This window comes from Capricornis sumatraensis, chromosome 16, assembly GCF_032405125.1.
Source record: "Capricornis sumatraensis isolate serow.1 chromosome 16, serow.2, whole genome shotgun sequence".
Taxonomy (NCBI): Eukaryota; Metazoa; Chordata; class Mammalia; order Artiodactyla; family Bovidae; genus Capricornis; species Capricornis sumatraensis.
In genome coordinates, this window is record NC_091084.1 from 83,471,150 (window position 1) to 83,483,236 (window position 12,087).

General features: G+C 63.2%; 2 protein-coding genes across 2 annotated transcripts in view; both read left to right on the plus strand.

The window, feature by feature from the left end:
- The window catches only part of LOC138092321 (beta-galactosidase-1-like protein 2), a 40,356-nt gene extending 35,210 nt beyond the window's left edge, over window positions 1-5,146 (plus strand). Inside the window, exons 16-21 of the mRNA XM_068988098.1 lie at window positions 998-1,066; window positions 1,448-1,535; window positions 3,540-3,627; window positions 3,951-4,062; window positions 4,518-4,634; window positions 4,739-5,146. Coding sequence (XP_068844199.1) covers window positions 998-1,066; window positions 1,448-1,535; window positions 3,540-3,627; window positions 3,951-4,062; window positions 4,518-4,634; window positions 4,739-5,146 — 882 coding nt within the window. The remainder of the gene's footprint in view (window positions 1-997; window positions 1,067-1,447; window positions 1,536-3,539; window positions 3,628-3,950; window positions 4,063-4,517; window positions 4,635-4,738) is intronic.
- A 1,588-nt stretch (window positions 5,147-6,734) lies between these two features.
- Window positions 6,735-12,087, plus strand: part of LOC138092322 (beta-galactosidase-1-like protein 3) — a 47,100-nt gene continuing 41,747 nt past the window's right edge. Inside the window, 1 exon segment of the mRNA XM_068988099.1 lies at window positions 6,735-7,206. Coding sequence (XP_068844200.1) covers window positions 6,735-7,206 — 472 coding nt within the window.

The following is a 12,087-nucleotide window of genomic DNA, read 5'->3' on the forward strand; positions in this document are numbered from 1 at the left end:
CTCCTTAGAGGAGCCACAGCCGCAGCCCTGCACCCAACCCACGGCCACCCCACCCAGCCCGGGCCTCCCCCTCGCCTTGTCTGCCGGGTCCCTGGTGGAGCTGCGTCACTTGGCTGTTCTTTGCAAACCCAGGCCATCGTGCACAGCCTTAGAATTCTGCGGCATGGCCATCAGACCCCGTTCCTGACCTTCCTGTCTCAGAGGGCTCATTGTGTCCCCATCTCGTGGGGCCCCCCGAGTTCCTTCCCCAGGGCGAGTCCCGCCCTGACGCCTCCACTCCCAGGCCCTCCCCGCCGCTCTCCCTCGTGCTCCTGGGTCTGAGAACAGCTCCCCCGCCCGCGAGCGCAGGGTGGGCTCTGCCCTGCTCAACCCTGGGCTGGGACTGTGTGTGCTTCGCGGCTGCCACTGCTGCGGGGGGGGTCTTTAGTCACTCAGCGGTGGTCACTCAAGCAGTGGCTGTCGAGCCTGTAGCTCTCGTCTTGGGACCCTAGTACGCGTAAAATGTGAATCTTTGTTCTGCGTACCACTGACATTTGGGTACTCGTGGATTTTGATTTTTACAGTCTCCGAGTCAGATCCCTTTTGGGTGACCTAACTCAGACCCTCTGTGGTGCCCTTTGCGTGCCCTTCTCTGTCCTGCGGGGCTCAAGCAGCCTTGCGGGGGCGTCGGGGGTGGACAGAGCATGGTGGGCAGTGGGGAGGGTGGGGACAGTCTCAGCGTCTCTGCCCCGGAGCCCCCGCCGGCCCTTCGTCGGCATGTGCTTCGTGGTGTCCGTCGTGGTGCCCACCGCCCTCCGCCCCCCTCCCCAGTGCCCATGACCCCCGCAGGCGCTCAGGGCTCACCTCACACCCCTGGGCCCAGCCGCCTTCAGAGTGCCTGTGGACCGGCGTCAGCGTGTCGCCTTCCCAGAGGCAGACTTAGTCCTCCCCTGGGACCCTGGCGCCTCACCCCTTCCTGCCTCACCCGCACCCCCAGTCTCCCCGCTCTCTTTGGCAGGTGTTTTTGGATGACAAGTATATAGGAATCCTGGATGACGCGCATCAAAAGCTGACTCTTCCCAACGCTGTAATGCCCCCACAGTTCCAGCCCCCCGGGGCCCTGGGCTCACCCCTCGCAGAGGCCCCACACGGCTAAGCTGTGCGCTCCTCCCGGGGTGGCAGGGTGGTCCCGCCCTGGGTGTTTGCTGCTCAGAAAGCCTTGGGTTGAGCACCAGCCTCAGAAGAGTCTCCAGCAGAATGTTCAATGACTCCATTTCTCGACGGCCCAGTGTGGGAGGCGGGTGGAGGAGGAGCTGCAGGGTTTGCCTGGCCCAGAGCTGAGGCCTGGGGTGCCGAGCCCCTCCCTCTGACAGCCCCCAGTTTCCGAGATCGTCCCGGTCTCAGGGGGGCCCCAGTGGTCTCCAGAAGAGGCCTGAGCAGCCCCCTCCAGCTGGTGTGTGTTGGGCAGCATCACAAGGAGTTCCTGACGCTGCGGATCCTGGTGGAGAACCAAGGCCGGCTTGCCTCCGGGACCAGCATGAACCAGGAGAGGAAAGGTGGGCTCAGGACCGCGGGGCGCCAGGACGGGAGTAGGCTTCAAGGGGAGGGGGGCCATGTCCTGCTAGGCTCCCCCGAAGGTGCTCTCCCAGCACTGAGGACGTGCACTGCCCTGCCTCTTCTGGGAGGAGGCTGCAGAAGCGCCCTCGGAGAGCAGAGTGGGCTGAGTGCTGCCCTGGGAGTGCGGATGGTCCCTCCCTGGGGCCCATGCCTGTGTCCTGGCCTCCTCCGTCGTCCCCATCCTCCCCAGCCTCCTCTGTCCTCCCCATCCCCCCCAGCCTCCTCCATCCTCCGTCCTCCCCATCCTCCCCTGGCATCCTCCATCCTCCTCCATCCTCCCCATCCTCCCCATCCCCTGGCCTCCTCCGTCCTCTGCGTCCTCCCCATCCTCCTCCATCCTCCCCGTCCTTCCTGGCCTCCTCCGTCCTCCCCGTCCTCCCCTGGCATCCTCCGTCCTCCCCGTCCTCCCCATCCTCCTCTGTCCTCCCCATCCTCCTCCATCCTCCCCATCCTCCCTGGCCTCCTCCGTCCTCCCCGTCCTCCCCTGGCATCCTCCGTCCTCCCCGTCCTCCCCATCCTCCTCTGTCCTCCCCATCCTCCTCCATCCTCCCCGTCCTCCCTGGCCTCCTCTGTCCTCCCCATCCTCCCCAGCCTCCTCCACCCTCCCCATCCTCCGGCCTCCTCCATCGTCCCTGGCCTCCTCCACCCTCCCCGGCCTCCCCCGGCCTCCTCCATTCTCCCCATCCTCCTCCGTCCTCACCGTCCTCCCCATCCTCCCCTAGCATCCTCTGTCCTCCCTGTGCTCCCCATCCTCCTCCGTCCTCCCCATCCTCCTCCGTCCTCCCCATCCTCCCTGGCCTCCTCTGTCCTCCCCATCCTCCCCGTCCTCCCCATCCTCCCCTGGCATCCTTCGTCCTCCCTGGCCTCCTCCATCCTCCCCATCCTCCTCCATCCTCCCCGTCCTCCCCTGGCATCCTCCATCCTCTCTGTCCTCTCCGTCCTCCCCATCCTCCCCTGGCATCCTCCGTCCTCCCTATTCTCCCCGTCCTCCTCCATCCTCCCCGTCCTCCCCCATCCTCCCCGTCCTCCCCTGGCATCCTCCGTCCTCCCCGTTCTCCCCATCCTCCCCTGGCATCCTCCATCCTCCCTATCCTCCCTGGCCTCCTCCATCCTCCCCGTCCTCCTCCGTCCTCCTCGTCCTCCCCATCCCCCCCAGCCTCCTCTGTCCTCTCCATCCTCCCCATCCTCCCCTGGCCTCCTCTGTCCTCCCCGTCCTCCTCCGTCCTCCTCGTCCTCCCCTGGCATCCTCCATCCTCCCCATCCTCCCTGGCCTTCTCCATCCTCCCCATCCTCCTCCGTCCTTCTCCATCCTCCCCGTCCTCCCTGGCCTCCTCCGTCCTCCCCATCCCCTGGCCTCCTCCGTCCTCTGCGTCCTCCCCATCCTCCTCCATCCTCCTCCAGCTTTTCCATCCTCCTCGTCCTCCCCGGCATCCTCCGTCCTCCCCGTCCTCCCCATCCTCCTCCGTCCTCCCCGTCCTCCTCCGTCCTCCTCGTCCTCCCCTGGCATCCTCCATCCTCCCCATCCTCCCTGGCTTTCTCCGTCCTCCCCATCCTCCTCCGTCCTTCTCCATCCTCCCCGTCCTCCCTGGCCTCCTCCGTCCTCCCCGGCCTCCTTCGTCCTCCCCATCCCCTGGCCTCCTCTGTCCTCTGCGTCCTCCCCATCCTCCTCCATCCTCCTCCGGCTTTTCCATCCTCCCCGTCCTCCCCTGGCATCCTCCGTCCTCCCCGTCCTCCCCATCCTCCTCCGTCCTCCCCATCCTCCTCCGTCCTCCCCGTCCTCCCCTGGCATCCTCCGTCCTCCCCGTCCTCCCCATCCTCCTCCGTCCTCCCCATCCTCCTCCATCCTCCTCCGTCCTCCCCTGGCCTCCTCCACCCTCCTTCAGGGGTTCGGGGCACTTCTCTGTAGCTTCCCTGCCTCAGTGTCCTCTCTCCCTCTTCTGCAGGTCTTACTGGGAACATCTATCTAAACGGTTCTCCACTGAGAAACTTTAAAATCTACAGCCTGGAGATGCAGAATAAATTCATACAGAGGTGGGTGCCCGACCACTGGCTCCAGGTGCCTGACCGCAGTTGGGGAGACCAGAGGCCAGCCAGCCAGACCTGTTTGTGTTCACACACGAGGCAGAGACCCAGAGCACTGAAGGAGTGACCCCACGTCTCCTGGTTGTCCAGGGCAGAGTGGTCACTGCCCTCACTCTGCAGCCCTGGTCTGCTCTTTCATTGCTGCGCTGGGGGCCCCGGATGGGCCACGGGAGGGGACACTGGGCTCAGCAGGGAGGAGACAGCCCTCCGAAGGCTCAGCTGACATGCTGTCAAGGACCATGTAACCTGTCCACTGGTCTGACTCTCCCTAGGAAACTTCCCAACATCTGGAAGCCCAGCTTTCTCCACACGGAAGGCCCTGCATTCTTCCTTGCCCTCCTGAGAGTCGGCAGTCAACCCAAGGACACCTTCATGAGCCTCCAGGTGAGTGGTGTTCTTCCCGGCTGTGTCCCCAGCCAAGCTTCCGTCCCAGGAGACCTCCGCCACCCCACGGCCATCCGGGGGCTGCCCCTTCCTGGCGTTGACTCAGGATGGGGAGGGAGGCCAAAGAAACGTGCCCGAGCTGCCTGCCGCCCTGTGTCCTGGGGGGAGCGGCAGTGGGGACGTGGTGGGGACACGGCAGTACCTGTCCCTGAGGTGGGTGCACATGGAAGGTGAGTGGGAACCCAGGGCCTCCCTCCTGGGGGCCCAGAGCGGGAGCCAGGGCTGGGGGCAGCCGCGCAGAGTCTCCAGGTCACTGCCCCCCGAGGACCACAGCTGGGGCTGCACGCTGAGTGTGGCTGTGGTTGCAGTCTGCATCGGTGTGTGTGTGTGTGTGTGTGTGTGTGTGTGTGTGTGTCTGTGTGTGTGTCTTGCAACTCTGCTTCAATGTTTTCCAGGGCTGGACAAAAGGAGTGGTCTTCATCAACGGACAGAACCTGGGGCGCTACTGGAACCTCGGGCCCCAGGAAACGCTGTACGTCCCGGGACCCTGGCTCAAGCCCGGGTTAAATGAGGTGACCTCCTGCTCTGCACCTCTCCCCGCCCCAAGCCTTGCTCGCCTCACCCCGCCCGGCCTCGGCCGAGCGTGTGTCTCAGGGGCACCCCTGCCTCTCCGCAGATCGTCGTGTTTGAGGAGTTCAAGTCCACCCTGCTGATCTGCTTCACCAACGCCTCCCAGCTGGGTAAGCGGCTTCCTCCCCGTAAGCGGCTCCGGCAGCTCGCAGCCTCCCGAGCCGTCTGCGCGCGCTTCCCGGTCCCGGTCACGCACTACCCGCCCCAGCACCACCCCTGCCGGCTGCTCCGGGGCCGCGTCTGCTATGTCTCCTGCTGCCGTGGCCCCTGGGCCCTTCCTGGCCGTCATCGGACAGGGGGTGTGCGTTCCAGCCAGGACGCCCGAGCTGACTGCGCCCGCCTCGCGGCTTCGGTGGGAGTGGGGCCCGGACCCCAGTGCGGAGCGGCCTCCTCCTCGGGGCCTGTGAGGCGGGCTGCTTCCTCCACCCGCTCCCCCAGGGCAGGCTGGGGCTAAGGGAGACCACGCCCCTCCTCCTCAGGGTACTGAGAGCTAAGTCACGCCACCCCCACCTCTTCCTCAGGGTACTGAGAGCTGAGTCACACCGCCTGCCCTTCCTCCTCATGGTACTGAGAACTAAGTCACACCACCCACCCCTCCTCCTCAGGGTACTGAGAGCTAAGTCACACTGCCTGCCCTTCCTTCTCAGGGTACTGAGAGCTAAGTCACGCCACCCCCACCTCTTCCTCAGGGTACTGAGAGCTAAGTCACACCACCCACCCCTCCTCCTCAGGGTACTGAGAGCTAAGTCACACTGCCTGCCCTTCCTCCTCAGGGTACTGAGAGCTAAGTCACGCCACCCCCACCTCTTCCTCAGGGTACTGAGAGCTAAGTCACACCACCCACCCCTCCTCCTCAGGGTACTGAGAGCTAAGTCACACCGCCTGCCCTTCCTCCTCATGGTGCTGAGAACTAAGTCACACCACCCGCCCCTCCTCCTCAGGGTACTGAGAGCTAAGTCACACTGCCCACCCTTCCTCTGACGAAATGGAGGCGTGGCTGAGCTGAGCCGTCTCAGAGCCCTGAGTGCCTGCCAGTCCTCCAGGCCCGCCTAGTCGCCGGGACCACCCCAGAGGCTCCATGAAGCCGTGTTGCACCGGGTCTGCCGTCTGCTTCCCCGCCAGCTGGCCCGTTCCGCCTTTGGCGTAGGTCAGCTTCCCTGTCCAGCAGCACAATAAACACAGCTAACTGACCGCAGCCGGCCCTCTGTCGTGCTTCCGCAGTAAAAGCTGCCGACCCCTGAGGACAGTGGTGAAGAGGTGCTCGGCGCACTCGACCCCGCAAGTGCCGATCTGGAACAAAAGGCGTCCCCCGAGAAATCGAATAAAACACGAGCTCTAAGTGAGGGATTGGCAGGCAGTTCATGCGCGTTTCTTATTTTCAGTGTGAAGAAAGCTTTTCCTTTGACTCCCCAAGTCTCATTCCATACATCATTGCTTTTCCACACTCCTGTGGAAACCTTGCTTTCTGGAGGCTCAAGACTCCAAGTGGCCTGGTCCCGAGCCCCTCCCCCACCCCTCCCCCAGCGCCCCTCCCTTCCCTCCCCCCGCAGCCCCCGTCCCGTCCCCCTGCCCCCATCCCACTCCACGCCCCTCCCCTGGCCCCTGACTTCCAGCACTGGTGGATCCCTCTCCTGCTCCGGGTTCCCCTGGGGCGCACGCCCTGCTCTGAGCCACAGTGGGGAGCACCAGGCCGTCTCCACAGTTGGGTGGGGCAGCCTGGCGCCCAGCAGGGCAGGCCTGCAGACTCCAGTGCAGACGGGCCCTGCGGAAAGGGGGTCCCCGCGAGGTGCATGGGCACCGTGCAGTGGGCGGCTGAGGAGCTCCGAGCCGTGGGCCGAGTGGCTGCGGTCGGTCCAGGTCGGGGGCTACACTCACCGCTCCAGTTGACCAGTCAGGGTCGCAAGTGCTCGGCCTGCACCCTCCGTGTCCAGGCAACGGCCTGGTGTGGACCAGGCGGTCGGGGGCGCTGCCCTCATCGCCCACGCTTTCAGGAAGTGTAGGCATGTGACCCCCGTGAGACGGTCAGACGTGCTGCTCCCGCCATGGGCCCCCCCCAGGGCCCCCCCTCTCGCCACAGACCCCCAGAGGACCCGGGCGGGCACTGGGCCACACCCTCAGAATGCGGGCGCCTTTCAGGTCCTCGGGTGTTGCTGGACCGAGGCCGTCCCCCCACCCACCCAGCCCTCCGCGTGCACGACCTCAGCCCGCACAGCCCTCCTCCTGGCCTCGTGGCTGAGGGGTGGGCACCCTGTGCCCCCCAGGTCGTCAGGCTGCATGCTTGGCGTCTGCTCACTGGGTGCCAGGAGAACCCCATCCCCGGGGTGACAGCCGGCATGGACACCACCATCGGCGTCAGGCCCGCTTCCCTCGTCACGGGCCTTTCTGGGCACGGTGGCCGCGCTCTGGCCAGCCGAGACCTCTCCCCTAACCTCGGACATGCAGGAAGAGACCTCCGGGGCCCTTCAGTGCTGTTTCCCACCCATAACCAAGGGCAGTGCCTTGCACGGAAAACCGGTAACTTGTGAACAAAACACATGCGCGGCCGTCCTCCGCCCGTGTGAGTCATAGGGTCAGGCGGGCGGCTTTCTTCGATTGTTGGGTCTTTGGGATCCCTCTCAGCGTTAGGCGTGGCGGAGTCACTGCAGCGAGCGGAATGGAGAGGCGTCCAACATCCCCACCTAGGTTGTGCCAAAAACCTCGGCAAGGCGACTCCACGCTGCTTGCATCTCAGGGGCCCTGGCTTCCGGGCTCCCGGGGCAAGCCGGGAGGCGGGCCCTGGCAGGGAAATGTGGCCTCCGTGGGCCCACGCGCAGGTCCCTGCGTCTCCAGGGCGCGTTCACAGGGGGCTGCCCGCTCCCGCCCCTGCCAGAAGAGCCCGTGGGGAGGGGAGACCCCACTGCAACTTGAGAAGCTCAGCCGGTTTCTATCAGGGGGAGCCCTTCCCTGGCTCCCCACTTTGAAACAAGTTTCCCTACTCAGGTGCAGACTGCAGATGGACTCGCGCTCATTTCCACGGCCCGCCTGGGGGAAGACAACACTCATCAGCTTGAGGGTGGGCCGAGGGCTGCTGTCCTTTGGGGAGGCCTGGGTCTCCACCCTGGCCCGTGACTGCCCTTGCGGGTGCACACAGTGACCGTGGGCTCCCCGCCTCCCAAAGCCCCACCGGTAGCTCGGCCACGGTCCCCAGCGCGCCCACAGCCCCGGGAGAGCCGACCCCTGGGTGGCCGCCTGCCGACGCTAAAGAGACCATGGAACTGGGCTGAGAGCATGTGGCGTTCTGGGGACAGGGCTGGTGGGTCCGTTTGTCCCCCAACTGTCGGAGCACCACCCTCTGAAATTGTTAGGGACCAAACGACGGGCTCTAGGACCTGAGTCATGTTTACCAGAAAGAGACAGGACATGCGCTCATCCTGCCTGGCCAATCATGTAACGCCAGCTCCTCCTGTAACTGAGACAAAGAGCTGCCTGTATATAAGCCGCCATACTCCTTTGTTCGGGGCTCTTGTCGGATTCCACTGTGCTGGATGAGACTTGGGCCCTAGCGCACTAGAAATAAACTCCGTTCTTGCCTTTGCATTACTGTGGTGGACTTGCTCTCTCGGTCGGTTCGGAGATACGGGCTCGGTGCATAACAGAAATCACATTCATGGCTGTTCCCAGGAGTGAGCAGACGCAGCTCTGCGCAGAGCAGCAGAGGGCAGGGGGCAGACTAGTCAGGGACCCGGGACAGACTCGTCGGGAACCCGGGGCAGACTCGTTGGGAACCCGGGACAGACCGCTGGCCTCTGGGAGTCGGATGTGTCTGGATTCTGTCTCGGCTGTGTGCAAAGGTTTTCTCAGCTCAGAGCAGGGCGTTTTCTCATGTTATGCTGCTCCTGAAACCCGTGGAAAGGAAGAGGCAACTGGGACCTTCTGGGAAGGAGGGATGACGTCCAACAACAGGCCCGGGCACGTCCAGAGCCAGCGAAGTATCTGTTGCTGCTGCCCGTGAAGGCAGGGGCTCTTTACCACAGGTGTGCGGCAGGTCACCCGCGGAGCCGACAGGACACACAGCCGCCCACGCTTTCACGGTAACTCGGGCTTTACTCACCAGCATGCCGGATGTAAACACCAAAACCCGAGATCCATCTCAGGCCCTAGGGCACGGTCGGCCTTGGAGTCATCTGGGGTGTCTTGACAGACATGCAGCATCATGGAGGTGTGAAGTTTTTTTAAAATTGTAAATACCCATTGCTTAATTCATTTAAAAACAATAAACCCCCTATCAGCCAGCTAGCTAGACAGATGCCAACTCTCAGCGGACTCCTGCAACCAGCAGCCTTGGAAGTCATCCAGAAGAGAGTAGACTGATCTCACAGAGTGACTATTTCCGGCCACCTCAGGGCCTGTTGGGGCTCCCTGGTGGCTCAGATGGTCAAGAACCTGCCTGCAGTGCAGGAGACCCAAGTTCAATCCCTGGGTCGGGAAGATGCCCTGGAGAAGGACATGGCAACCCACTCCAGCATTCCTTCCGGGAGAATCCCATGGACGGAGGAGTCTGGCAGGCTACAGTCCTTGGGGTCCCAGAGAGTCGGACATGACTCAGCGATGAGCTTCTCCGCTTCAGGGCCTGTCGCACTCTGAGCATGCACTCCTCTGCTCATTGTCGCCGTGTGCTCAGCTGTGAAGACTGTGTCTTTTTTCTGAGAGACGATGGGAAACAGGTTGCCTCATAGTGAGGAAAGTCCTGAGTATCTGATCCAGCATTCTCATCCTGATAAAGGTCCTCTTGTAATGAAATCTCAGTGTTATGAGAGAAATTCCAAAGAGTTCCATCATGACATGAAAATGATGCCTCCTGCTATGAGCTTTCCTGGGCTGCAAAGACCAGCATCACTTCACACACAGCGGGCTTTCTCCCCACTCTCAGATTATTAATACCTTTGCCTAAGATATCACTGGGTCTTCACTGGGGGCTCAGTGGTTAAGAAACCATCTGCCAATGCAGGAGACCTGAGTTCAGTCCCTGGGTCGGGAAGAAACCCTGAAGAAGGAAATGGTGACCCACTCCAGTATTCTGGCCTGGAGAATCCCATGGACAGAGGAGCCTGGAGGGCTACGGTCCGTGGGGTCATAAAGAGTTGGACATGACTGAGCAACTCAGCACACACACAGGCAGTAAATTACTGGGCTGGAGTGCTGCCCATGAGACTCAGCACCTGAAAAGATGCCTGGTTCACAGGGGAAACAGCTCGAGCGGAGGTGGGCGGGCCCACTAGGGCGGCGCGGCTGTGCCGCCGGCCTTCGCAGGGGGCTGACCCCCCAGGCTGCTCCTGCCGAAGAGCGCAGCCTGGCACACTTACCCCCCCAGTGGGCCGGCACCCGCATCTCACCCACCACCTGGGACCGGACGCTGCAGGCCGTGGCTGGTGCTTTGGCAGAGCCAAGACACCTGGAGCGCCTTGGACACTGACTACCCTGGGCAGCCCCCGGCCGCCCTTGTTGGAGGTGCCTTAGAATGACAGCGGAGCAACTGTGGAGCTCACTGCTCGGGAAGCAGGCAGGCGGTTGGCGCACACACACGCAGGCAGGTAGACTGGTGCAGCCCCAGGGGGGACATCAGTCTCAGGCCGTTGAGCAAGCGAAGGCAGAGGATGGAAGGTGGGAGGGGGCCGATGGGGACTGAGAAACGCGCCCTCCTCCAGTACGTCTGGGCCAGACAGCCCCAGGCAGCCTCCACCGGCGTCCCAGGCAGTGACCCATCACGGGAACTCCTCGTCACGTCCATGCGTCCCAGACCAGACGTCTGACTCTCGGCGGGATCACCGTCCTGCACATCAGTCAGGCAAGTGGGGAGCACTGGCATGGTTGGTGAGTCCTGGGGCCTGGCAGTGCGCTGACCCAGGGGACTGGGTGGCCCGGAGGCTCCGGCCGCCTCGCCTCGGCGGGCTGAGCACAGACGGCCTCCGCACGAACGGTCGGTTCAGCTCAGCTGAGAGCCAGCGGAGCTTTTCCTGAGACGGTCACTTCTTCAAACAGGGAACCTCTGTACGTGGACTCAGAGCTGCTTCCGACCCGGGGCCCTGTAAGCACATGGGTCCTGCCAGGTTGGGCCGGAGCGCACACTGAGCCCCTGGCTGAAGCCCCGGGGTGGTCAGAATTTGGGGGTTGTGTAAATTGGCTACTTCCCTCTTGTAAGTTTGTTCCCTTTAACCCCTACTGTGCACCAGTACCCAGTGGCCCACGTGGTGTGTGCTACCGCCCTCTACAGGGCACTGGGTGGTAAAGCACAACCGCACAGCCGCGTGTAGAGGGCGCGCGCAAGGACAACATACACCAGGCGCGGGGACTCACTCACCGGGCTGGACGTGCACACGCGGGTTTCCACCTGCGGAAACTCAAAGCTGGAAGGTGCGTCGGTCGGGGACTTACTGTCTAATTCAGAGAGCCAGTGCAGGAATCCTCTGCGGGCCAGCGCGACAGGGAGGCCACGACCCCGGCCCCCACCCCACCCCGGGCCCAAGGGCCCCTCCAGAGGCTGCGACCCCGGCCCGTCACCCCTTCCGACCCCGGCCCGGGGCGCCGCCCTTTCTCCACAGCTCTCTCCTTCGTTAGAGGCCCAGGCCCTCCCCGCGGCCGTTCCAAGCGGCCTCCCCTTGAGTGTGATCCACACGCTTCCGTCTGCTGGGGGTCTTGATCTCTGGGCCGCTGGGCATTGCTTCCCCTTGCTTTTGAGCTTACTTCTCTGCTTAGCTGCTGAACGTGGAGTCTGTCCTCGGCTATTCCCGCTGCTCGGCTCAGGGGGCAAGATTGGAGGGTCTGTCCATTTGGCCTCTTGAAACTAGAGCCGTGAGCATTCCAGGAAGAAAGCTAACACTCACACGCATGCAGCCCCTTCTCTGTAATCTCTACGCCCATAAACACTAGAGCCTGGAGTGTCTTCTAAGACTATTTGGCAGCAGAGCTGGACCAGTGCGAGCGAGTTTGGAAGCAAAACCTCTCAGGCATTGGCCCGACAGACTGTAGCCATTTTTATCCACCCCCCCTCCTTTTTTTTTGAGTCATCTTGTCTTTCGCTTTTGGCTGAGCTGGGCCTTGGCTGCTGCCCACGGGCTTCCTCTGGTTGCCGGGAGCAGCGGCTGCCCCTAGCTGTGGGCCCTGGCTTCTCTTGTTGCGAAGCACGGGCTCCAGCGTGCTGGGGCTCCGGAGCGTGGGCTTGTTCTAAGCGTGTGGTGTCTTCCTGGACCGCAGGCAGGTTCTCAGCCACACTTCCCTGGTTGACCCCTGTTTACCCCTCTTACTCTGAAGGTCAGATGTTTCCGAGCAGAAGTGTTGCTGTATTTTCGACGAGTGTCACCACCTTGCTCTGTTAGAGTGCCCTCTAACAGAGGGCTATAAGGAAACCACTTCAAATTG